This window comes from Heteronotia binoei, chromosome 2 (assembly GCF_032191835.1).
Source record: "Heteronotia binoei isolate CCM8104 ecotype False Entrance Well chromosome 2, APGP_CSIRO_Hbin_v1, whole genome shotgun sequence".
Lineage (NCBI taxonomy): Eukaryota > Metazoa > Chordata > Lepidosauria > Squamata > Gekkonidae > Heteronotia > Heteronotia binoei.
Genome location: NC_083224.1, coordinates 42932308 through 42959217, shown reverse-complemented (window position 1 = coordinate 42959217; position 26910 = coordinate 42932308). Strand labels below are relative to the sequence as shown.

At 44.9% G+C, this 26910-nt stretch overlaps 1 protein-coding gene and 1 long non-coding RNA gene across 2 annotated transcripts in view; both read right to left on the bottom strand.

The window, feature by feature from the left end:
- LOC132566145 (uncharacterized) overlaps positions 1 to 26910 on the bottom strand; it is a 282585-nt gene that overhangs the window by 176186 nt on the left and 79489 nt on the right. The window lies entirely within an intron of this gene.
- Positions 21880 to 22990, bottom strand: LOC132567562 (P2Y purinoceptor 1-like). The gene has a single exon (XM_060233242.1). The coding sequence runs from the start codon at positions 22966 to 22968 to the stop codon at positions 21880 to 21882; it is 1089 nt and encodes a 362-aa protein (XP_060089225.1). The 5' UTR covers positions 22969 to 22990.

Here is a 26910-nt window from a genome sequence, read left to right as displayed (position 1 = left end):
ATGGGCCTTCTGTCTGATGTAGTGGGGCTTCTTACATTCTGATAGTCATTTCATTAGAACAGAAAAGCGGTTGGTCTGCTCTCGTGACAACCAGCCTCCTGTTCTGTGCATGTGGTCCGCTTGCAACAGGGTAAGCAAATAAAGAAGGAAGGACTTGACTCAGCTTTTCTGGCCTGCACTCCCTTCCAGAAACTGATGTATTGCACTTCTTAGTAGAATTAGAAGTGCTGTGACATTGACATAAACCCTTGTCCTACCCCTGAATTAATGGAGTGGAACTGGAAACCCAGTGAAGCAGGAAGCCAATGTCATCTTGTTGCTTCTATTTATACATAGCAAATGCAGTTGCACGAGGGTTTCTAGCATTTCAGCAGCCTGTGTGAAGCACACAGCAAGTCCACTCAAATGAGTTGGTGCTTCAAGGTCACGATAGACTAGGGTTGCCAGCTCCAGGTGGGGAAATACCTGGAGATTTGGAAGGCAGAGGTCAGGGTTTGGGGTATAATGCCATAGAGTCCAACTTCCAAAGCAGCCATTTTCTCCAGGTGAACTGGTTTTGTTGCCTGGAGATCAGTTACAACAGTAGGAGATCTCCAGCCAGTTCCTGGAGGCCACCAACCCAACAAAAGACTGTGGGGGGTGGGGGAGGGAGTTCTTGTGCATGGAAGCTGTGGTGCCAGTAGAGACGACAGGATACAATGAGCAGCCAACTCCCAGTCAGCCAATGTATGATGGAGTATTCCTTTGGAGATACATCTATAGGGTATGCCAGGTCTGTGTTACAAAACACCTGGAGGCTTTGGGGGGGGGGATCGGGAAAAGGGTGAGGTTTGGGGAGGGAAGGGGCCTCAGCATGGTATAATGCCATTATACCCTTCAGAGCAGCTATTTTCTCCAGGGGAGCTGATCTCTGCCACCTGGAGGTTAGTTGTAAAAGCAGGAGATCTCTAGGCCCCACCTAGAGGCTGACAATCCTACAACTGCACTGTTTCTAAGCATTGTTAAAAGCAATAATATAGGCCCATGTGCCAGGCATGAATGTAACCTCACAATTTGCCTGCCCACAAGGAATAAACACTTGCCCTTGGCTCTAGTTCCCCAGCCCTTAAGAAACTGATGAGCAGGAGGGGGGAAATGGTCAGAAAAGGAACTCCACAATTATGCTCTAGAGCTGTTCCCCTATATCTGTATGGTCTTTACCAAAGAGATGATGGGAAATTCCTAGAGCATTTCCCAGAAGCAATATTACATCCTCCCAAACGGCAGCCCTCCCCACTGGCATTCTAATTGCCAACATCCAAGTGGGGCCTGAAGATCTCCTAGAGTTACAACTGATCTTCAGACTACAAAGATCAGTTCCCCTAGAGAAATGGCTGCTTTGAAGAGTTGATTGTATATGACATTATACTCTGCTGAGGCCCCTCTCCTCTCCAAACTCCACTGTCCTCCTAACCCTAACCAGGCACAACCCTCAGACACTCCCAGCCAAGGCAGCGCTGGCAACCCTATGCACGCAGAAGGCACAACTCCCTTTGATTTAAAAAAAACACACATGTAGGATACTCTTTCCCATGGCTGATAATGCTCACAGTCGGGTGAGGGATCAAAACAGGAGAATCATCTCAGCAAGGGCTTGTTCAAGAAAAAAGAAAGTGTTTAACCAATAAGTAAGAATTATAAATATCACATTGACAAATATTCCCAAAGATGGAATGTATAAAATTTTAAAGCAATAGTGTCCTGAAACGCACACAACCAATACAATGCTCTGTAGTTATTTTTTGTGGGGGTCACCTCAGAAAAGGCCTTGCTTCTGGATGTCCTTCACTTTACCGCTGAAGCTGGGAGCACGGAGAATAAGTTTTCTCTGGATGGTTTTAACTGACAGGGAGGTTGATGTGGGTAGTTCTTCAAATAACCTAATCCCAGGCTGTTTAGGATTTTAAACCAGCATTTTGACTTGTGACTAGAAAGAAACCGACAGTTATAGCTCTTTTAAGACTGACAGTGATCTCCATAGCATACACTAGACATCATCCTTCAAAGTGGTCAGCAGCACCCCTTCCTTTGATGGAGCAGGATGCTCAGGCAAAATGATGTAACAAGCCAAAACGGACCAAGGGTCAGGCTTTGATGAATTAGGCTGTGCTCCTCCAAACATGTTGACGCTCCTAGGATATAATCCAAGACATTGTGAGCTTCTGAGACAAAACTGACAAAGCCATAGCATCCAAGTTGTAAAGAATACAAAGTTTCATGTGTGAAACGCTTAGCAATCAAACCACACTGAGCATCCATATTTGATTTGATAAAGAGTAATAAATACTGCAGCCATCTGGAAATCTGCAGCGATGTTCCTCCTGGCATGGGTGGGGGGTGGGGGGAGCATGCAGAACAGTTTGTTATTTGTGAGTTAATATTTTTAAAAATCCTTTCTGGATTATCATTTTCTAAAACATTTATGTTTGAGTATAAAAACAGACACACAAACAAGCAGCAAGGGCAAGGCCTGCTGCAAATATTTACATTTAAGCTTGTGGTCCTTATGCTTATAGTATGAAGAACACTGTAGGAAAATATCCATATATAACTCATAATTAAAACAAAAATAGAATAGCAGATGAGTCAAAAGAATTATATCTATATATGTCCCTGTTTTCTCTATTCATATAGGATGTGATGTTGCCTATAAATCCTGAAATGCCTCTTTGCACGGCCTTCCTTCTTTTAGGTATCCAGTGAGTTTTGTTGAATTAGCAATCATCCCTGGTGTTGCTGGGTGGGTTTTTTTAAACAAAGGAACTGTAAATAGAAGTTGTTGTTTGTGCTGCATTCTTACCTTTCAGATCCTGGCAACTGCCAGCAAAATCTTTTATATTCCCCACTCCTGCAATTATGGTGACCTGTAGGGTTTTCAAAGGCAGCCCCGTGGCACAGAGTGGTAAAGCTGCTGTACTGCAGTCCAAGCTCTCTGCTCACAACCTGAGTCCGATCCCGGCAGAAGCTGGGTTCAGGTAGATGGCTCAAGGTTGACTCAGCCTTTCATCCATCTGAGGTTGGTAAAATGAGTACCCAGCTTGCTGGGGGGAAAGTGTAGATGACTGGGGAAGGCAATGGCAAACCACGCCGTAAAAAGTCTGCCGTGAAAATGTCGTGATGCAACAGTCATCCCAGAGTTGGAAACGACTGGTGCTTGCACAGGGGACTACCTTTTTTAGGGTTTTCAAGGCAAGAGACATTCAGAGGTGGTTTGCTGTCAGAGGTCTGTGTTGTGAACCTGATATTTCATGGTGGTCTCCAACCAAATATTGACCAGGGCCCACCCTACTTAGCTTCCAAGATCTACCAAGATCACAGGCTAGCAAATTCTTACTTAACTCTTAATTCTGATTTAATGAAAACCAAATGTTCAGTGGGAGTAGATTTGCATGCAGAACATCCCAGTTTCAATCCCCCGCATCGCCAGTATACTAACTTCTAGGAATGATTGCTCACTCTGTTGTAAAGGTTTGCTATGCCTGCAGTCTGATGAAGATGCAGCAGAACACATGGTTTGCGCACATCAAGTGCCAGTTTCAGTCTCTAGCAACACCACTGAGAAGACCTTTGTGTTGCAAAAGACCCCTCTGAGACTTTGGAGCGTTTCTGCAGGTTCAGGCACAGTTGTGGGCTGGATAGACTAGTGGCTTGACATGGCGAAAAGCAGCCTCAAAGGTCCATCATGCCCGGCTTATGTCTCAAATGGCAGGGGCACCTGAAACAGGACCTTTGGAGATGGCCAGAGGGGGTGGGTGGGTAGGTTCCTATGAGAGCAGGCAGTCCTTAAGGTATTGCTGAAGATCAAATGGCTATTAAAGCCACAGTTACCAGGACAAGTGGGGAAATTTGCCAATCCTGCTTTGGTCAAATGCATCCCTCCATTCTAAATTGTATATCCTGTATATAGTTGTGTATTCTTGCATTTGAGGAGTCAGTGCCATTAATTGGACCTGAACTGGTGAGAAGCGGCTTGGAACCCTCGCTAAACCATGTCATTCATTGGATGATCTGAGCAAAGTAATTGGGCAGGATATAGGCAGATTTCCACTAAGAGAAGTGGATTGGGGTTTTTTCCTGCTGAATCCTTCCTTTGGCTGCAGATTCGCCCCCATCCTCTTGTTTCCCAGGAGCAGGATTTTGAGGCACCCTTTACTCTGCAGAGAGATGGGTGTGCATGTGTGAGAAGTCCCATATGCTGACAGAATCCCTTCTATTGAATCCAGCCCACAATTTCTCAGCTGAACCTTCCTAAGAGGCACATCATATATGCTATCTAAAGCACCCTGAGCTTCTTGATGGAATACAGATGTGATGGGAAACAATGGAAGTGCAAAACAGATCTATCCCTAAAGTCATTCCATGATGCATGAAATATAATTACAATTGCAAAAAAAAAAGCGCCAATTCAACAACCAGCCTGGGGTTAGTATAGAAACTGAGGGGGGGGGGAGATTTGGCAGGCTAGAATAGAGCATATCATCTCCTTTCCTAAAGGACACCAGAGTCATTTCCATTTAATCACTTGAATGTGGCATTATCCAGCTCTCCATATTCATTGCTGACAACTTGGTTCCTCACTCGGGATCTGTCAGTGTGCCCTAAAACCATCAGTTGCAAATCAGCCAGCGACAGTGACGCCTGGAACCTTCTGCTCCGCACTGCTTCTATTGCTATCATATGAACAGCTGCTCTCTCGTTCCTGCCTACTTACCCAAATGCGGGTGGTAACTCACCCACAGTTATTGCTCGTTTAATTTGTGTTGTTATAGTTACTGAAGCATCTGTCCTATCCTCCCACACTCAAGGATTTTGTGACCCAGATAAAACGAAGAGAAGGCTTAGCTTCCAGTATAAGGGAACAGGACGGTATTGAATTGGGTGGGGGACAGAAGGCCAAACCCACAGCTTGGACACAGAGACCACTGGGAGGCCTCAAACAAGGGATTTTATGGGTTAAAAATAGCTGAGAATAATTGTAAATCATGCCATATACTGAAAAGTGTTATAGAAATTATTAATAACGACACCAGCTTCTGGGGAACTGAGGCTTAGAGAAGGTATTTTGACCAAAGCCACCCAAATAAGTCCATAGATCAACAAAGAGTAGAGTTTCCAACTCTCAGTTGGGAAACTCCTGGAGATTTGGAGGCATCCTGAGTAGGGTGGGATTTGGGAAGGCTATAATGCTATACAGTCCATTCTCCAAAGGAGCCATTTTCTTCAGGGGAATGAAACTCTGTTGTCTGGAGATAAATTGCAATTCTGGGAGATCTTCAGACTCCACCTGGAGGCTGGCAACCCTAAAGTCAGATCTGAACTTGTCTACAAGTTGCTCTTAGAACTGAGTTGCAGAAGGCACCAGATAGAGGCAGCAAGTGCTGAAGAAGTCCTTTCTCTGCCTGAGACCATGGATAGCTGCTCTCATTCAAAGTAGCCAATACCAAGGTAGGTGGAGGACCAATTTTCCAACTTCACATCAGGTAGCTTCATACTATATGGCTTGAGGCCAGCATACCTTAAGGGCTGTCTTCTCATGTATGCACCTACGCATTCACATCCTGTCATCTTTGGAGGCCCTGCTGCAGAAGCCCCCTGTCCGAGGCTAGACAGGTGTCAGCCCAAGAAAAGGCCTTCTCAGTCATGGTGCCAAACCTTTGCAACTCCCTCCCCAGGTAGTCTGTCTCCCTTCTGACAGCAGGTGAAGGCAGTTTTGTTTTGATCGACATACTCCCAATTGCTGTTCTTGTACCCCATCCCATATTATATTATTATGTTTAGATGTTTTAATGAATTGTTTTATCGTCTACATAATTTTATTTTAAGTGCTGTTTTAATGTTCACTGCTTTGGGGACCCGATTTGGGTGGAAAGGTGGCCTAGATATGTTTTAAATAAAGAAAATACTTCAAGAATCACATGTGCACTTTTTGCTGGACTACACCACTTCAGACTGCAGATGGGAGAACTCCATGTCCCCTTGCAATTTTTTAAACTCCCTGAACAAAGAAATCTTGCGTGTCAAGGAAAAGGCCCTTCCTCTTTCATTTCAGCTTGATCCTGTGCATGCCTATTCAGATGCAAGTTCCAGTGTGTTCAATTGGACTCATTTCCCAGAAAGGACGTATAATATTATATTGAAAAATCACAGCCTAGTGTTGCCAGGTCTCCTTGGCCAGTGATGGGGTATGAATGGGGGTGTACTGTTGTCAGTTCCAGGTTGGGAAGCTCCTAGAGTTTTGAGGATGAGTCTGGGGAGGACAGGGACCTCTGTGGGCTGCAATGCCATAGACACCACCTTCCAAAGTATCCCTTTTCTCCAGGGGAACTGATCTCTGTAGTCTTGAGATTAGCTGAAGTTCCAGGGGATCCCCAGGTTTCACTGGAGGCTGGCATTCCTATTATGGCAACTGGATTCCCATGTAAGGGAACATAGCCCCAGATGAAATGTTTTGGCAAGGCTGTTCAGCTTAACCATTAAGCTTGATGTTAAATCTTGCTGTGAATCCCTGTCCGTGCTTGTCTTTAAACAGCAACCCATCTAATATTTCTCCACGCAAGTGCAAGTGATGGGAGTCTCTAATGCGGTGACATATTTATAAGCCTCTCTAGGACAGCTCCTAGTAGCCAACGAGCCAGCTGGGTCTAATAAACGAAGACTTAAAGACTTTCTTGTGCAGCCAAGCTTTCTGAAGTGGGTGGGCGAGTCTTGTTAGTGCTAGATTTCACCTGGAGGCCATGTGTTGTATGTCTTGGGCCGGCTGTTTATCCCCTGTGCAATCAAGAAGTCCAATGTGCCTGCCCTTGTCTTGCCAACAACCATCAAAGGAGCCGCAGAGAAATGATTAAGTCGTGGAGATTCAATAACTTACGAGCTGTTCACTGTTTTTATTTCCATTCATGCTCTGAATTGCTGACCTCCGATTAAATTACTCTTATTGCCTCAGCAGTTGAAATCGCTCATGCATTGGGCGTGCTTCAGAGTCTGTTAACTCTCTTTGGGCAACAAAATGGAACACTTCCGCTTGGATAATGCACTAGAATTATTCAGATTTTCCCCACTACATCAGTATACTGGGTGGCTTGATTGTTTTTCTCCATACAGATCAAGCTGCTACCATGTGAGGTGTTATAGGCAGGGGTAGAATTCTAGCAGGAGCTCCTTTGCATATTAGGCTACACACCCCTGATGTAGCCAGTCTTTCAAGAGTTTCTAAAAAAGAGCCTTGTAAGCTCTTGGAGGTTTGGCTACATCAGGAGGGTGTGGCCTAATATGCAAAGGAGCTCCTGCTAGAATTCCTCCCCTGTGCATAGGTATATCTGTGTTAATTCTGCCTGTATGAAAGTGGCAGACCAATTATTGTCAGCGACTATTGTCAGGGGGAGGAGAGCCTCTTGGATGCTCACCGTCACTTGCCTTATGCAGTTCCACAGGGCCAGTAAGGCAGAGATGTTCCACAAGGCTTTTGGTTGAGGTCAGCAATGGGTTCCTCAGTATCCGGTGCTCCCTCCCCACCCCCCTCCCCACGGAAATTTTCCAGAGGCTCTGCAAGGGCATTTTATTTGCCAGGGCTTTTAACCGGGTGTAACTGCACTCCAGGTATCTTTTGTGCAAGAAAGGTTATTTGGGGTTTTGTTTTGTTAGTTGTAAATGATAACGTGGCTCAGGGTGGTTTATGGTATTGAGCCATGAGGAAAGGAGGGGTGTAAATGTCTTAATTAATAGATAAGAACAGGGCTTTTTTGTAGAAAAAGCCCAGCATGAACTAATTTGCATATTAGGCCACCCACACCCCAGACAATTTGCATATTAGGCCACACCTCCTGACACCAAGCCAGCTGGAACTGCATTCCTGTGTGTTCCTGCTCAGAAAAAAAAAAGCCTTGGATAAAACATTTTCCAGGGAGTAAACCCCATTGAACAGGATTCTGAGTAGACCTGTTTAGGATTGCGCGGTAATCAATTGTTTTTTCCTGCATGTGATGTTCTGTGCTTAATTGCAACTTCCAGGGAATAAAATCCACTTGAAATAGTCAATGTAGTTTGAATTTAGCCCAGAATTTTGTGTGGAGGGAGTATTGTCAAGTCTACTGTCTTATGGCAACCCTGTAGTGTTTTTAGGCAAGAAGCATTCAGAAGTGATTTGTTGTTGCCTGTCTCTGCATAGCAACCCTGGATTTGCTTGGTGGTCTCCCATCCTACAGCTCCGTGGCACAGAGTGTTAAAGCTGCAGTACTGCAGACCTAAACTCTGATCACGACCTGAGTTCGATCCCCGGTGGAAGCTGGGTTTTCAGGTAGCCGGTTCAAGGTTGACTCAGCCTTCCATTCTTCCGAGGTCGGTAAAATGAGTACCCAGCTTGCTGGGGGGAAAGCGTAGATGACTGGGGAAGGCAATGGCAAACCACCCCGTAAAAAGTCTGCTGTGAAAACATTGTGAAAGCAACGTCACCCCAGAGTCAGAAACGACTAGTGCTTGCACAGGAGACCTTTTCTTTTTCCTTTCCTCCCATCCCATCCTGCTGAACTGAAAAAATCAGGGTAGTCTGGGTTGTCCAGGTCAGGGCTCAGCCCAAATACATTTGCACAATTTTTTTTTTGGGGGGGGGGGTAACAAAAACTTCCAAAAATAAGCAACCTTCAATAAATAAGATTCTTTATTCATTGTTGCCATTTATGGTCCACCTTTTCTCACTTGGACTCAAGGCAAATTACACAAAGTGAGTCACTGCTGAAGAAGTGAGCAGTGACTCATAAAAGCTCCTACCCTGCCAGTTGCCACAAATTTTGTTGGTCTTGAAGGTGCTCCTGGACTCTTGCTCTTGTCTCCTGCTACTGAAAGACTAATACAGCTGCCCATCTACACTGTGAGTCAATACAATTGTTACAATGGGGTAATTCAGTAAACAATACAATAAGATTACGGCTGTAGAACCAAGCCAACTATCAACAGAGGATCCTGGTTTCAGTAAGCTAGACACAGTAGTATAGAGCACCCTCCGTAATGATTTATCTAAGTGACTTGGTGAATCATTTAGTACAATGCAACTCTGTTGCCTGCACAGAAAAGGTCTCTTGAATCCTCCAGCTTTGCTTTGGATAGATCCAAGTGGGCATTTTTGTCTGATGAAGTGTGCTTCTAGCACACGAAAGCTTACATTCTGAATAAAACTTTATTGGTCTTAAAGGTGCACCTTGACTCCTACTTTGTTCTTTTGCTTTGGATAGTTTGTAGAAAGCCAGGAGAGTGGGAGCTTTTCTGACCTCCTCAGGCAGGCCATTCCACAAGGCGGGGGCCACAGCAGAGAAGGCATGTGTAAAGGCAGTTGCTGATTTTGCCCATTTGTAGATTGGCACTCTTAACTGAGTGAGCAAAGGTCAGTTGAACTCCATCAAAAGTGTCCTTCAAGATCTCTGCCTTCCCAACAAACATTATCTCTGTCTTTTCAGGGTTTAGTTTCAGACTTTCAGTCTGCTTGCTCTTAACCAATTTACTACAACACCCAGTCAGCAATTTAGGACCTCTAGCATATCCCACCCCCAAAGGTGTGTTCAGAATTTATATCTTGAAAGATGAGCCTCTGCAGTTGCAAACCTCTTTCAAATGATAGCAGTATTTCTCAGAGCATTTCTGTGAGGTATGTCTTGTCTCATTTCAGAAATGTGTGAAGTTTCTGACCTCAATTAATGTGGACAGAGCACCAGAATGTTCTTTGAAGAAGAACAGTTTCCCTAGAAATACCAGGAATTGGCTGAATGTATTTTTCTCTGATTACCTGCTCTTGGCTATCTTACCAGAGTTCAGGAGTTGCATCTGCCAGCGCTGTGCTTATTCGGATGAATCCAGGTTAACAGTCCTTAGGAACATATGGCTATGATTTGCTTGCCAGTAGCCAATTTCTGCCTTTATAAAGAAATCTAACAAGAGTAGCTCAGATATACAAAGCCTAACTGAGAAATAAAGAAAAGGCTCTTTGCAGTAGCATCCCCTCCTGTGTCCTCCTAGTTCTGGATAGTGCATATTCTGGCTCCCATTTTGTTCTATAGCTTATTGTATTTTTTAATTTTAATTTTGCTTTACTATGTTTATAGTCCATGGTGGTGGATTATGAAGCCTAAACAGGTGTGATCAATAGGAGACACTAGTACTAGGATTGCAGAAATATGGAAGGATCATAGACTGATTCAGAATGCAGACACATTCTGGGAAGGGCAGGGTTTGGGGAGGGAAGGACCTCGGGAGGCTGTAATGCCATACAGTCCACCCTCCAAAGTAGCCATTTTCTCCCGATATCTCTGGTCCGAAGATCTGATGTAACTCCAGGAGATATTCAGGCCCCACCTAATGCTACTGGCAGGGAATGGGCAGGTACAGTGTTTCAGAAAAGCTAGGTAGATGGGCATACCACCAGGAAGGAGGCAGGTGCCTTGCAGTAATGTTGCCAGGTCTCCCCTGGCCGCTGGGTTGCCAAGTTGGGAAACTCTTAGAGATCTGGAGATGGAGCCTTGGGGAAGAAAAGGGCTCTGTGCCATAAAATCCACTCTCCAAAGCATCCATTCCCCACCACCACCACCATGGAACTGATTTATCTGGCCTGGAGATAAGCAGTAAATTCAAGAGATCTCCTGTTCCCACCTGGAGTTTGGCATCCCCTACTTTGCTGTGATGGATGTGTGAGAAGCAGGAGTCCCACTTAGGTGGAAGGTCTGCAAGTGATTGAGGAGCCCTCTCAAAAGCAGTTTGCTTAGTGTCCAACCACCACCCAGAGGTAGCCAGGGGACCTGAATGAATCAGAGAAGCTCCCTCATTAGCAACACCTAAGGTTTTGCCCTTGTAGGAGAAGGTTAGGAACCATTGTCTGTTGCCTTTCCTAGCAAAGCTACAATAACTTTGCCATACTTCAGACATTCACTTGCCTGTTAGGTTAGGTGACTGGGAATGAATTGTTTTGGCAGTGACTTCATTTGCACTTGGAGCAGCAACAAGTTTCAACACAAGCCAGAAAATAGCGGTAAACTTGCAATGGCTGTCAGGTTTCTCATTGATCTTGTTTATCTCCTGTCTGTATTTGTATAATTATGCACAAGCCTACTGCACAAGGGGTACCACATTTCATTTCAATGTTCTGGATGGTATTTTTTTAAACATTGGAATGTCAAAGTAGTTTATGTTTACAAGATATGCTAAAAAAAGGGAAGAAAGGTCAACCCTAGGTATTCGATTAGTATGCACAAATCTGTTTTGTGTATCTACTCTGGTTGCTTTCTCATAAACTTGTATATTTCTGTTGCTGTGGCTTTTGGCAGCAGGATAAACATTAAATGTCATGTCTGAAATCTAAAACCTAAATCTATGACTTGCTCATGCCACCCAGTAAGTCTGATGTGGAAACTGAGCATCATTCTCCACATGAAGTTGCCTTATACTGAATCAGACTATTGGTCCACCAAAGTCAGTATTGTCTACTTAGACTGGCAGCAGCCCTCCAGGGTCTCAGGCAGAGGACTTTCCCATCACCTCCTACCTGGTCCTTTTAACTGGAGATCTCTGGGATTGAACCTAGGCCCTTCTGCATGCCAAACAGATGCTCTACCATTGAGCCACAGCCTCTGCTACCACAACCAAACCCAACATGCACCCACATAAGAACATAAGAGAAGCCATGTTGGATCAGGCCAATGGCCCATCCAGTCCAACACTCTGTGTCACACAGTGGCTAAAAAAACCAGGTGCCATCAGGAGGTCCATCAGTGGGGCCTGGACACTCAAAGCCCTCCCAGTGTTGCCCCCCCAAGCACCAAGAATACAGAACATCACTGCCCCAGACAGAGAGTTCCATCAGTACTCTGTGGCTAATAGCCACTGATGGACCTCTTCTCCATATGTTTATCCAATCCCCTCTTGAAGCTGTCTGTGCTTGCAGCTACCACCACCTCCATGTGTTAATCATCCTTTGGATGAAGAAGTACATATTATCTTCCCTTGATTACAGTGCAGCTCTTAAACAGGCTTCCAGCCTTCTAAACCCACTGACTTGGGTGTATCTCTGCTTAGGTTTGCACTGAGAAGGTTGGATCCAACCGGCTTTTCCTCTGGGGGAAAAGGTAGAATTGGTGTAGCCAGTTTGGTGTAGTGGTTCCTCCACTTACAGCTTCTGGGATGGCCTTGGGTTAGCCATAGCTATGATAGGAGTTGTCCTTGAAAGGGCAGCTGCTGTGAGAGCCCTCTCAGCCCCACCCACCTCACAGGGTGTCTGTTGTTGGGGGAGAAGATATAGGAGATTGTAAGCCGCTCTGAGTCTCTGATTCAGGGAGAAGGGCAGGATATAAATCTGCAATCTTCTTCTTCTTCAGGTGGGGGCCTGAAAATCTTCTGGATTTACAATTGAGGTTCAGACTGCAGAAATCATTCCCTTGGAAAAAATGGCTGTTTTGGAGGGTGGATTTTATAGCATTATACCCTTTTGAGGTCCCTCCTCTTCCAAAATCCACTCTCCACAGCCTGTGCCTCCCACATATCCAGGTATTTCCCAGCCCAGAGCTGGCAACCCTAGAAGGGGTTCCCTCACAAGAAGCAATACTAGGGATTATCATTTAAAGCCATGTGTGATGGGGGTGGGCTGGAGTATGAGGAAAACTGGGCACGACTGAGTGAAAAATCTGCCTGGATTCAGACTAGAACATGTAGTTTGGCTTTCAGTCTTCCTGTTGGAATTAACTGGTATAGTTAGACCAGTTACCACTAGTTAGCAAGAGTGCTACAAATGCAGGAGCGCACTTAACTAGATTACTTAGCTTACAGAGTTACACAGAGCCATGTTGCAAGTTTAAAAGGAGAAAATACTCCTCTCTTTATTAGAGAAGTACACTTTGGATAGGAAAGAGTGGAGACAGGGTAGAGTACTAACTTACTAGCTAAGGATGGAAGCAGATGCCAAGAGAGCCATCTGCCTCATGTTGCCAAGAGCGGATGGCATGTTGTCCCTCCTGTTGTGTGCAGGGAGAAGGGCATTGGCATTGTGTGAGATTGTGGAAGGGAGGACGTTCCCTGAGAAAACTCTCTACACTTCAAAGGGACAGAGGCAGAAGAGTAGATGTGTAGGAAGGAAGGGTCAGTTTGACTGTCTAGCTATCTAGCCTGTTGCCACCACATCTAGACTAGAGGCTGAGACAGGGGACAGTGCCTTCACTTCCAACACTGCCTGGGGTCAGATCCAGTTAGATTTATTGCTCAGTCTCTCCCAATTCTACTCTTTACTGCAGCCTTCATCCCACATGGCTTTTGTTCATGATCCTCAGCACAGTCATTTTGGGTGGTGTTGTGTATGTGAACTAAGGTTCACTAATTAATGGTGTTCCTGCGTAGCTCATCGGAGCCTGTAGGACTGAGCTTGGGGACTCAGGAACAATGGGCAGTAGGATCCAAATCCCTGCTGCCCTGCTCCAATCACAGCCCCCCTGCTGATTTGAATGATCCAATGGCATCCTAGCGCGGGCACCTTGAAGTGTATATAGTTGGCCCCGTTGGCCCAGTTCTTCAGTCTTGAGTTCAGCTATAACCATGCTGTACTTAATAAAAGAGCTATGATCACTACAACTGCATCTCCTCGTTGCATGGAACCCACTATATTATAGGTGGTCAAAGGGGACCCCTTCTCTGCTTCTCACTAGTGGGAAAGCAGGTAGAATCCAAGCCCTTGTGTGTGCATACTGCTCACAAGGAGCCCTGGGACTCTAGCCTTCTGGGTAAGATCATGCTAGTGAAAACAATCTTTTTGCTAGTGGGTTTCAAACAAATCAAAGCAACTCATCAGGGAAAGTCCATTCTAAAATGTTTATTTCTTGGTTATTGTGAGCATGCATAGAGAAAGCCTGGCTTCCTTCATGCACGTCAAAGGCCAGTCTGTCTGTAGCCGCAGCTGACGTGATAAATCTTCACCCTACTTCTAAACAACTTCGTAAAAAAATTAGTTTGGCAAGCATGGTTTTTTTAAAAAAAATAATGGAAGGCTTTTTGCAGAACTTTGAACCGGCTTGTGGAACTAAAGCCTTTTTTTTTTTTACAACTCCTGAACTGCTTGAGTTGTTTGAAAGGAAGAAAGACAAATAAGGAGGAAAAGAACATTGCATGCTGCGAGATCTTCTGTGTTACGCAACAAATACAGGCTCCTGGAAGGAATCCACCGTCAAGTTAATCATTGATTTCAGCACAGGCAGTCCTACATCTTTCCCCCACATCATTTTGCTGCAAGCTAGTGGTGTTTTTGCTTTTGGGCTCTTCCTCTCTGGATCCTCTTGAAGTGCTCGGACTGGAGACGACAGCAAATCAAGCAGTTAATTCAACAAAGCAAGTAGAGAGATTTGTTATGTCATCAGAAATGGCTGTTGGTTTCCCATTCTACTTAATTGCAAGATTCTGGCAGTGCTCTCAGCTGATATAAGCCCTCATCCAAAAAAAGTAGCTTTCATAGAAATATTCTGTGTGTTCAGGTGGAAACAAACATTACAAGAAGAACCAAAGCAATGTGGGTTGCTCTTTCCTCTCTTCCTAATAAAATGCAGCACAACATAGGACTTTAACATGAGCTCACAGCACAGTGTGTTTCTTTGCCTAGCAGCCAGCCAGCTATGCTCAGTGGGGACGGGGTGAAGCAGAGGGTGATGACCTTTCACTATAATGAAGTAAAAAAAAACTCACAAAAAGTAGTTCAATTTTTCTTATAATATTAGGCATACAAGAAGCTCAGGGTGGCATAATGGTGAACATGTCAGACTAACTGTTGACATCCAGGTTTCAATTCCCACTTAGCCATGAAGCTTACTGGGCCCAGGCGATCCTTCAAAGCTTGGTCTACCTTGCAGGTTTTTAAACAGAGGCTAGATGGCCATCTGACAGCAATGAAGATCCTGTGAATTTAGGGAGAGGTATTTGTGAGTTTCCTGCATTGTGCAGGGGGTTGGACTAGATGACCCTGGAGGTTCCTTCCAACTCTATGATTCCATGATTCTATGATATAGTTATTCATTTAATAAATGTTTATTCCACCCTTCCTCCAAGGAACTCAGCATCCATCATGCAGTTATCCTCTGTTCATCCACACAACAACCTTGTGAAACAGTTTAGGCCAAGAAAGAGAGAGAGAAAGACCAGCGGTATCCCAGCAAGCTTTCATGGCAGAGCATGCATTCAAACCCAGGTTTCCATGCTTGTGGTTTAACCACTACACCACATTCTCTATTTATTTAAAGGAGGTCTGAACAATTTATGACACATCGGCCCTTGACCCACATCTGGCGGCTTATTATGAGCCCAACAAACAAGTTGTTTTTGCTGCCTGCTGGAACTGTAAAAATAATAGGAGATAAGGACCTGGAGAACAGAAATAAGTGGCTAGGCTTGGCAGATGGGATTCAAAGGCACACTGGGCCAGATGTTTCTGCAGTTTAGGCATTGCAGTTGTGGATGGACATAACTTCAGTTGTGTTGTAGACTTACCAACTTGCTATTCTTGTAGACTTAGCAGTTTGCCTGCTGGGCGCTGTGGCTCAGAGGAAGAACCTGTGCTTTACATGCAAAACATTCTGGCTTCAATCAATCTCTGGCATCTCCAGTTAAAAGGACCAGGCAGTGGGTAATGTGAAAAACCTTGCCCTGAGACCCTGGAGAAGTCTTGCCAGTCTGAGTGGACAATACTGACCTTGATGGTCTGATTCAGTTTCAGGATGCTTCATGTGTATCCATTTGATCAGAATCCTATTAATGTCCTGATACCTAATATCAATAGGCAGTTCGCATATGTGATTACCTTTCTGTACAAATGTTTGCACATGCCATTTCTGACAGAAGAGGAGGAGGAGATTGGATTTATACCCTGCCCTTCACTACCCAAAGGAGTCTCAGAGCGGCTTACAATCTCCTTTCCCTCCCCCTCTCCACAACAGACACTCTGTGAGATAGATGGAGCTGAAAGAGCTCTCCCAGAACTGCTCTTGAGCAGAACAGCTCTGAGAACTCGTGACTGACTCAAGGTCACATCAGCAGGTACGTGTGGAGGGAATCAAATCCAGTTCTCCCAGATAAGAGTCTGTGCATTTAAACACTACATCAAACTGGCTCTCATTTATGGACCTCTAAAAAAGAGTTATTTATGGACCTATAAAAACTGGACCAATTTCTGATGCTACAGAAGAAGTGCTATAAACCAGATGTTTTTTACATTCTTCAGATATTGTGTACTCAGTAGGGAACTATATTTTTGCCTCTGTATTTCTATGTTGCCTTTGTACCAAATTCAAGATTCCCAGAAAACATTTCTACTTGTGCAATGCAGATGCTCATCTGATCAGATAAGGTCATGATGCTTTAAAGGAAGTGGGGGTGGAATGCACAATGCAACCCCCCCTCTCTTCCACCCTGTCAATTAATCACTGCAGCCTTGAGTTTTCTTACCCTTGTGTGCCCTCTGCCCTAGCAGCTGGATGGAGGGAGGAACTATTTGCATATGTGGGTGCCAGGTAGGGACTGGAGCGTGTAAATCTGCATCTGTGCATAAATATCTCTTAGTCTGACAGGCCATTAGTCTGTGCAAGTTTCCCTTCAAGCATTATAAGAAGCGATTATGTACACATTAGCTAGCCATGATCTATTTACAACATCTGAACCAGCTCTTTTAAAAAGTTTCACCGTTTCTTTGAAAAATAAAGTTGTAGTTCTGTGATGTGCTTTAAACCTATTGCATGAATAGCCAATATCACTATGCCTTCATATATGTCTGTGGTACAATCAGATTGGAAGTACTGTATAGAATTCTGCATGAGTTCAGCTTTAAAAAGGATGTTTCAGAGCTGCATAAGTACAGAAAAGGGCATCCAAAATTATTGTGGTGCACTTTCCCAATAAGGAAAGATGTTTCTAGTGTGGAGTCTATTGTCAAATTACTAATTGATGCATACACACCCACACCATAAGGGAATGCAGAGCCAAAATTAGCTATAATTTACAGCCACACATTTTTCTGTGGAAGTGTGGAAAGTCTGGAACAAGATCCATAATCCTAATAAGAGCACCATTTGACCACACAATATAAAATTACAAGAATCATTCAACACTTGTTTTGGTTTATTATACTCATACTTGTTCTTGGTGTGTATGTGTCTTGATGTACTAATGGCCACTGAAGAAGGCCCATTGGGTCGAAACACATCTGGTCCTGTTTATTGTGATTATGGTCTTATTTGTATGCCTTCAACCTGTGAATATTGATTTATATTATTCAGAATATTTTTTGTAGAAAAAGTCCAGCAGGAACTCATTTGTATTTTAGACCACACCCCTGACATCACCATTGTTCCAGCAGGAATTCAATTGCATAGTAAGCCATACCCCTGACACCAAGCCAGCCGGAACTGCATTCCTGAGAGTTCCTGCTCAAGAAAAGCCCTGGTATTATTTAATGTACACTGAGGACTATGTAGTCTTGTGGCTTCTATTCAGAGGCTGTATTCAAGGCCTCTGTTTTTAAATCTGTATTTTAAGTGCACTGTACAATAAATTTGTTTAAATCATTTTAAACTATGTTTCTACTCAACCTTCATGGTACCTAACGGAGTCTGTTGTTTTCATTCCCTGTTTGTGGGCTCCCAGGAGCTATCTCATTTGCAACTGTGGGAAATAGGAGTCAGTACTAGACAGCCATTTTATCTAACCCAGGAGGAAGGAAATGCCTTATCATAATCTCTTCTCTGCACTAATTATTCTGGAGATTCAAACTTTCCTGATATGTGTCAATCAGCAACTTCATCTGAGAAAGTTCAATGAGTTCCCTCCTACACTAGGTGCTTTCCTGATAGAAAACATGTATTTCATTTTACGAGAAACTGAGTCATGATCTACAACCCAGTAAAAAACAGCTGCACATTAACAACACAATCCTAAACAGTTACATCCTTCTAAATTCATTGAAGTCAATGGGCTCACAAGCATGTAACTCATCAACATAAGGCTGCTCTGTACTGAATCAAACCTTTGGTCCATCAAGATCAGTATTGTCTACCTAGACAGGCAGCATCTTCCCAATGTCTTTCACATCACCTGCTACTCATTACCTTTAAATGGAGATCCTGTGGGTTGAACCTGGGACCTTCTGCATGTCGAGCAGATGCTCTTCCACCAAAAAGGTAGATGTTCCTTAATGGAATCAGTTGTGTGAACATATGTGAAGCTGCTTTATACTGACTCAGCCCAATGGCCCATCGAAGTCAGTACTGTCTATTCAGATGGCAACTCTCCAGGGTCTCAGATACAGGTCTTTCACATCATCTCCTGCCAGGTCCTTTGGACTGGAAAAGATGCCAAGAATTGAACCTGGAATCTTTTGCATACAAAGCTGATGTTCTTCCACAGAGCCACAGCCCCATAACATCTAACTGTGACTCTGCTGGAAATCAAACCCAGAACCTGTGAATCCCTTCACCCTCTAGAAATCCAATGTGCCATCCATTGTGCCTCAGGGCCACCTAGCACTGCAGTTCACCTAACTACAACTGGATCCCCTGCTGACTTATTTAACAGGGAACAGCATGCCAATTTGAGCTGAGCCCTATCAGGGGGAAAAAGGGGGGCAGTGTTTAACTCTTTCCCCACTGCATCATTTCCCCTCCTAAAATCCTTCTCCTTGACCAAAGTAGTTGTTTGCCTTTCTCTGATCCATTTGGTGCCTGGCCCGCTCCCAATGCTACAACTCCATTTCATTAAAAAAAGAACAAGGTTCCTCTATTTAGCATGGACTTTGCTCTTAGATTAACAGGAATTATGCTTTGCTTTTCTTAAATCAGACTACAAACCATGAATTCAACTCCTGCATGCAAAACAGATTTTACAGTGTCAAGACGTCTGATCATGGTCTCCCCACACTCACCCCACCCACATCCAGAGCAGACAGCCAAAGATTTCTTTACAAGTACAGTTGTCAGCAGGCCTGGAGAAAACTGACCTGTCTCCACTTAACGTGTAGGAAAGGGGAAGCTGATGTTTTTAATGGCATGCAGGTAAACAGCATCGCAAATTAACACCCCCATCCCATTATGTCTCTATTAAAAAGGCATTTTTTTCTCCATGTCTGTTAGCAATCCTACCTACAAGCAGGGGAGAAGTACAGTTCATATCCCATGTGTTTCCAAATGCCAGAATGGCAGGGGCCAAACATCCATCCCAAGCAGTAATCATCAGCTGGAATACATGACATTGTGTTCATTTTGTATATGTACTTTCTACCTACTTATACTCTTTAAATCATTTGGCCAGACTGCAAATTAAGTGAGTACCAAAAAGAGTCAGAGAACAAGGACCATCGCCTTACCAATTGCAGCATACAGTGTACTAAATACCATGTGCGGTATGGCCCAGTGTTGTTTTCTGACATGAAACCAAACGGGCCTCAAAATGTTGTGTAAACTTGCACCAAAAATATATTATTTGCAAGTTACCTGCACATTTCTCCCAAGACAGCCAAGTCTGGCTTCTTCACAGACAAGAAAGCAGATCAGAGCATTGAAATCATATATATGAAAATGGGATTTTCCGTTTGCTAGATACCAAATATGATGGGTGGACTAAAACTATTAGCTTTTTTAGCATAGCATTGATAAATAATCTCTGTGTGTGAAGCACTAAATGTTTTGTGATTAGGCCACCATCTGCCAAAAGTGACTAAATGCATTTGTGTTAGCAAACAGCCTGGCGCTCCCAAAATAGCTGAAAAATGGAGTGACCTTTTTCGTTCTGTCCAGGGAAGAGCTGGATGTAGCTCAAAGGCTTGCATCCTCTTACAGCTGCTGCAGTACAAGTTGTTATTACTTTATCTGATCTGAAATGATGGCTCACAAGGGTGGTGTTTTTAGCTAGATAATCTTGGACCAGTCACTGGCTTGGGCCCCTATGAATCTCTCTGCTGATGAAAGATTTCCATCATCAAGGAATAACTTCTTCATCGCCCCTGCTGCAATCCCAAATGTTCCCCACCCAATGCTTCTCCTGCAGGACTGGCAACCCCCAACTACAGTGCATAGAGAGAGTCAGATGTCTGCCGCAGGACCTTCTACCACCAGAAATGATTGGCAGGAGGGGCCATGGCTCAGGTGAAGAGCATCTGCTTGGCATGCAGAAGGACCCAGGTTCTATTCCCAGCATCTCCAGATTAAAATGTCAAGTAGGAGGTGAGGGGAAAGACCTCTTCCTGAGACGCTGGAGAGCTGCTGCTGGCCTGGGTAGACAATAGCGATTTGGATGGACCAATAAACTGATTCCGTATAAGGCAGCAACCGACAATCACAAACTTACTCACAGGGCTGTTGTGAGGCTACCTATAATCCAAATGAATTCCCCTCTCCAACCTCTTTGAGGAAGAAAACATAAGGATAAGATGAAGAAATAAAAACACTAATATTCTGGCACTTTCTGAGGCAAAAATATTTGTGATAAAATAAACCAAAATGAAAACAACATACAGCTGTTAGTTAGACTGTCAGGATAAGCTGTCAGCCTCGCCGGTTAACACACAAACGAAACATTCCAACTTTTTTATCCAACAGGTTATTTGCTCTTGTGGGGTGTCCCAGAAGTGGATGATTTGCCTTCAGAAGGCAGCATCATGCAACAGATGCTATGCTAATTTCTGATAGGGCAACTCGGCTTTAGAACTTAAACTTTAGACTCTTGTAGGTGCCGGATACAATCCTTTCTGTCAAATCAACAGCAGATCTCTCAAATAACCACAGACAATGTGAAACCAGACAAGGACAACATTATTATGTCTCTGCATCATAAAAAAAGTATCTGATCATAAGCACCAAAGGAATTTTTACAAATGAGTAAATAACACCTACTTTATCCCCCCCCCCAAGTATTATCACTGCGTGGTAATATGCATTTTCTCCAGGATGCACAAAACCACATTGACCCATGTACTCACTTCAGATAATACTGTCTGCACATTTTGACTCACCAGAACAGAACAGTGCAAGTTAAGTCCATCCAAGTTTCTAGCCCCCAGACATTTTTTCCCATTTTTTTTGTAACCCATGTGCTCTCATAGATTACTTGCTGGGAAGCATTTTTCTCACTTGCCAAGGAAATGCAGGCAAGTAGCTGCTAACGAGCTTGAAATAAAATCTGTAAGCATCTCTGTTTCCATCTCAATTCATTAAGTAACATTAAACGTGGGTCTGTAGAATCAGCCTTCTGTGACAAAATACTGAATGGCTACAAATTCTGAATTTGTACAGGTTGCCATTTGGAATGGCCTTAACATGCGGTCTCCAGTATAGAGAAATTGCCATTGTCTCAGAATAATCAAAGGGCATATAGCAACAGAAGATTCTGGGTAAGCTTAAGTATTGTTTTTGCAATGCAAAAAAAATGGTATTGCACACAGGTGTCTGCATGTGCCACAAGCAATCCTGCACACAGTAGGGATGCCACAGCAGCCCAGTGGCACAAAACTGTTGTCATATTGAACAAACAGGTGTAAAGCTGTGAACATAAATGAAATAGGCAGGTGAGGAAAGGGCTACAAAACTTAGCCATGCTTTTGGTAAGCTTTTGCAGCAGTGTACTGGTGCACTATTGACATGCATATTTTACTGTTGCCTCCCTTCACAGCCTTCACTGTGCTTCCCTCCTTGCAAAAACATGCTGGGAACGAGGCAACAGAGGGATGTGACAAATGAGCATGTCCACCACGATTAACAATGATGCTGTCATCTCTCTTAAAGACTAATGTCCATCCCCAGAGGAAAAAGGTACCCTGACAAAGGAAAGCTCTGGTATGCCAAGTTTGTCATCAGCTCAGAGATCATCAGATGCCTCCTCACATTCTTCATTGAGCATGATGCTTAGTTTCTTTGGGTCCGAAGAGTGGTGGGCTCGGCTTTGCAAAAGAGACCCCAGGATGTGGATGACCCTATGGCAGAAGGCCTTTAGCCGTGTCCCAAGATCCTCATTGGCTGTCAGGTACAGGAGGGGGTTGAGGGAACTGTTCAAGCTGGCCAAACCTCGAGTCACTTGGTAGCAGACATAGATGTTTTTTAATGTCTGGGTACAAGATCCCTGGAGCTGCCATTTGCGGGACAGTAAGTTGAGGTTCCTGAAGACATGGTAGGGCAGGAAACAGACAGAGAAAAGCACCATCACCAAAACCGCCAGTCTGATGCTCCTCCGCTTGAGGTTGGGGTCCACATTGCTGTTCCTCCGAAGGGCAACGACCACATGGCAGTAGCATCCGATGATGATGAGAAAGGGGATGACAAAGCCGCTCATAGTGATGGCCAGGGTATAGGGCAAGTAGGTACTCAAGTTCTCATGGCCTGTCGTGTCATGGCATCGTGTGCCCGTCTGGTCCATTTTGCTGAAGACAAAGTCAGGGGACAGTTGAAGGATGACCCAACCCCAGACCAAGATGCTGAGCCAGAAAGCAGGACTGAGTGTCTGACACCTGCCCAGCATCCTCAGAGGGTGCACGATGCCCAGGTAACGATGCACGCTGATGCAGGTCAGGAAGCCGATGCTGGCGTAAAGGTTGAGGTGAAAGAGAGCCCGGGTCATCCTGCACCACTCTTTGCCAAAGAGCCACATGCGGCCCTGGAGGTAGTAAGACACCAAGAACGGCAACGTGATCACATAGAGCAAGTCGGCCACGCTGAGGTTGCACATCAGCACACTGAGGGTGCTCCAGCCGCTCTTCCAAGAGCTCACACATAAGTTCCACAAACCCAGTCCGTTCCCCAGAAGTCCCAGCAGGGACACAACCAAGTAGACAGAGGGCAGGAACCACTCAGTGAAATCTGTGTTCACGGAACACACAATTTCAATGTCTGTGCTTGTGCCCAGGCTGGCGTTGGCCAAGCCACCAGCCCATGTTTTGTCCTTCAAGTTCATGGCGAAAGCAACGTGAGCAGGAGAAAGGAATCTGATCCTCCAAGGACGTGCAGTCAGGGAAAGGAGCAGCTACAGCAGAGGGAAAGCGAACAGATGACGAATCTCTGGATCCTCAAATGAAGATGTAGCAAAGACTTCATCGGTGGCCAGGAAGGGGTGGCCACTTAGCACTGGATGCAGTGGAAGGGCCTTCAACCCCTAACAGAGCAGAAAGGGCAGGGCTCAGAGAGTCAGGGGGATATTCAAAGCTGGAGAAAGGAGCGGAAGACTTCACAGGACAGAGGTGTGGAAGAGGAGAAAGGCGCAGGAGGGTTTCCTCGAGGGGGTCCCAGCAGCGGATAATTCCTCGAAGGCGACGGGCAGGAATGGATGAGCCCCACAGCTGAGGCGTGGAGCCTTCTCTCTCCGGCCTGCAGCCTCCCGATCTCGCTCCTCTCCGGCAGCGCTTGGTCCCGGGTTCGTGACTTCCGACGCGCTGACGGGCGTCGAGGCGCCTGCAAAACTTGGAGAGCTGTCTCGGGGAAGCTGCTCGCCAGACTGCTGCGAGGCTGCGGCGCGTCGCCGGGACTTCGGCACAGGGCAGGCGAGGCGAGGCGGGACGGGGCAGAGCTGGGAGAGGGGGAGGGACAGGGAGGGGCCCCGAGAGCGAAAGTGGGAGAAAGAACGCCAAGGCTGCAGCGGGGCGGGGATCCCACCAGCCGGCGGGAGAGGTGCTGGGGTGGGGGGGAGCCGGGCAGACAGCAGCACTTCCACCCCCGCCCCCCTGATTCTGAACCTTTACAAATAAACAGGCTGCCTGGAATTCCTGGCAGCGCAAAGAGTCCAGGGGCACCTTTAAGACCAACATTTCCCACCCCCCCACCCCAAGAAAACCCAGTTAATCACTATATCATAGACATATGTAGGAATACAATGGATAAAGAACTTGTAAGAATAAAACAGGCAATACCCGCTCCCTGTTTTCATAAGGCCAACAAAGTTTTATTCAAGGTATGGGCTTTCGTGTGCGTTTCTTGGCGTTTGCAAAGCTGCTGGGGTTTAAAACCAAAAGTAAAATGGGATCTTCTCGCAGGCTAATAGCATTGCAGTCTACTAAGCACAAGCATCGCGGATCTGTCGTGCACCGAAGGTCCCTTATTCAGATCGTCTGAGAGGATCCTTCCCGGGAGGAGGAGGAGAGAGAAGAAGAAGAAGAAGAAGAAGAAGAAGAAGAAGAAGAAGAAGAAGAAGAAGAAGAAGAAGAAGAAGAAGAAGAAGAAGAAGAAGAAGAAGAAGAAGAAGAAGAAGAAGAAGAAGAAGAAGAAGAAGCAGCAGCAGCAGCAGCTGTTGAGTTGCAAGTGGACTCATAAGGACGTGATAGAGGTTTATAAAATTACACACAGAGTGGAGAGTTGACAAATCAAACGTTTTCTTCCTCTCCCAAAATACTAGAACTCGAGGCCATCCAATGAAGCTAATGGGCACTAGATTCAGGATGGACAAAAGGAAATACTTCTTTACACAGCGAATAATTAAAATGTGGGGTTCTCAGCCAGAAGATGTAGTGATGGTCACAGGCATAGGTGACTTTAAAAGGGGATTAGACCTCTTAGAGGGCAGGTCTGCCAGTGGCTGCTTGCCATAAGAGTTAAGGGGAACCTCCACATTCAGAGGCAGTAAAAGCTTCGGTGGCACAACACTTGAGAGAACGCTGTGCCAAGGGGTAGTTCGGACTAGCTAACTCCTGCCTATTGGCACATCAACTTGTTCTGACTAGCACAAGTACCAAAAGAGGAAATGGTACGATTATGCCTGTCTCAAGGGTTGTCAAAAAATTCCTATATGTCATGATCCCTTCCTTGGAAGATAATTGGCCTCTCAAATGTGACTAAATATAGTAGTGGGTTTTTTTTTTAAATCTCCACTTGTCCAGTGTTAAGACTTGTATATCATCATGTTTTCTACTGCAGTGCATAGGCTGCAATTCTCTCATGGCCCTGATCTGTGAGAAATTACTGCATACCTCAGTCTCTTTTCCAGAACCCTGTTTGCCATGAGGTAATAAAATATGACAGGAAGTTCTGCTTGTCAGATTCTAGTTCTGATACTTCGGCTAATTCTGGGCTTCCAGAGGATCAAAAATAAAGTATTATTTAATTTCAGGGCTTGATCTACATTTGCCTGAATCACTTTTAGCCCCTTTGATCCAAATGCAGAAAAGTGTGACCATTGTTGAGTTTTTAAAACCCTTCTTTGTCAATCAGTTCTGATTTTCCTCTTCCACAGGGGCCTTCCTTCTTCATTCACGTGAATCATCCATGAAGAGCCAGCATGGTGTAGTGATTAAGTTATTGCATTATGATTTGGGAAACCCAGGTTCAAATCCCTTTTCTGCTATGGAAGTTTGCTGGGTGACCTCGGGGCAAGTCACCCTCTGTCTTGGCCAAACCTACCTCACAGGGTGGACGTAAGGATAAAATGGAAGCTTGGAGAGAATGATGTTCACCCTTCTTGGTGGAAAGGCATGCATCAAATGCTAAATAAATAAATGGCTGTCCTTATAGAGAGGCTTGGAGCCTGGTCTTGGAAGGCAATAGGATGGCTGCCACTGCAGAGATAGGCTGGGGAACTAGGTGGGCTGACTTCACTGGCAGTGCTGGACCTGTCTGATGGTGATTGGTTGGGTCTCTTCTTGCCTTGTGTGCGTATCTGGTCCTGTGCGCAGCCTGAACACTTCCAATTATGCATGGGGTGGGATGAGTTGACAAAGAGATATTTTTTTCTCCATCTCCTAAAATACCAGAACTTGAGCGCATCCAATGAAGCTGATAGGCAGTAGGTTCAGGACGGACAAAAGGAAATACTACTTTACACAGAGAGTGCTTAAAATGTGGAATTCACTGTCAGAAGATGCGGTGTTGGTCACAGGAATAAACAGCTTTAAAAGGGGATTAGATACATTCATGGAGGATAAGTCTATCAGTGGCTACTAGCTATGGTGACTGAGGAGAACCACCACATTCAGAAGCACTACTAGTCTGCTGAATCCCAGAGCCAGGAGGCAAAAACATCAGAGAAAGGCCTCAGCTTCCATGCCATGTTGTTGGCCCTCCAGAGAAATTGGGTGGCCACTCTATAAGACAGATGGACCATTGATCTGATCCAGCAGGGCTCTTCTATGTTCTTATCAAGGGGGTTGGCTGTCTGCTGCCTCCTCTTGCTGGCCACTGATGTCAGGTTTGCTCGTCACTATCTATTTCATACACATTTATTTGTTCTAGATTCCAGGATACCCATCATGGTCTTAAAGTTAGCTTTATAGGTTTTCAGACCTTTACTACAAGTACACATTTGCTCCCCAGAGCACTAGCGCCATCTAAAAAGGGGCTGGATCTAATCAATTTTTGTGCTTGCGAAAAAGGGACAAAGGAGTCCCTCTTTGGCCACCAAAAAGGCTATATTGGGAACATGGACAAAAAGGAGGGACGGTGGCTCAGTGGTAGAGCATCTGCTTGGTAAGCAGAAGGTCCCAGGTTCAGTCCCTGGCATCTCCAAAAAAGGGTCCAGGCAAAAAGGTGTGAAAAACCTCAGCTTGAGACCCTGGAGAGCCGCTGCCAGTCTGAGAAGACAATACTGACTATGATGGACCCAGGGTCTGATTCAGTAGAAGGCAGCTTCATATGTTCAAAGCATGTGAAACAATGGCTGTAGTAAGGAGAGGAATTGTGTGACAATGCTGAGCTTGGACCCAGCTCAATGCATTTGGAAAGTGTATGGCTGATTTACAGCATCTACTGTATGTATACTAACTCATCTTTCTCTTGAGGAACAATCAAATTATACAGGGATGAGCTTCTGGCCCCCTCATGGATAAAACCAAATTGTTGCATGTTTGGTTTTGCAACTTGGAATGTTACCTGTTTCCCTGGCCACGTGTAGTAAAATATGACTGCTGACTTTTCC

Coding starts and splice junctions, on each gene's coding strand:
- LOC132567562 (XM_060233242.1), bottom strand. CDS start 22,968: ATGAACTTGAAGGACAAAACATGGGCTGGTGGCTTGGCCAACGCCAGC.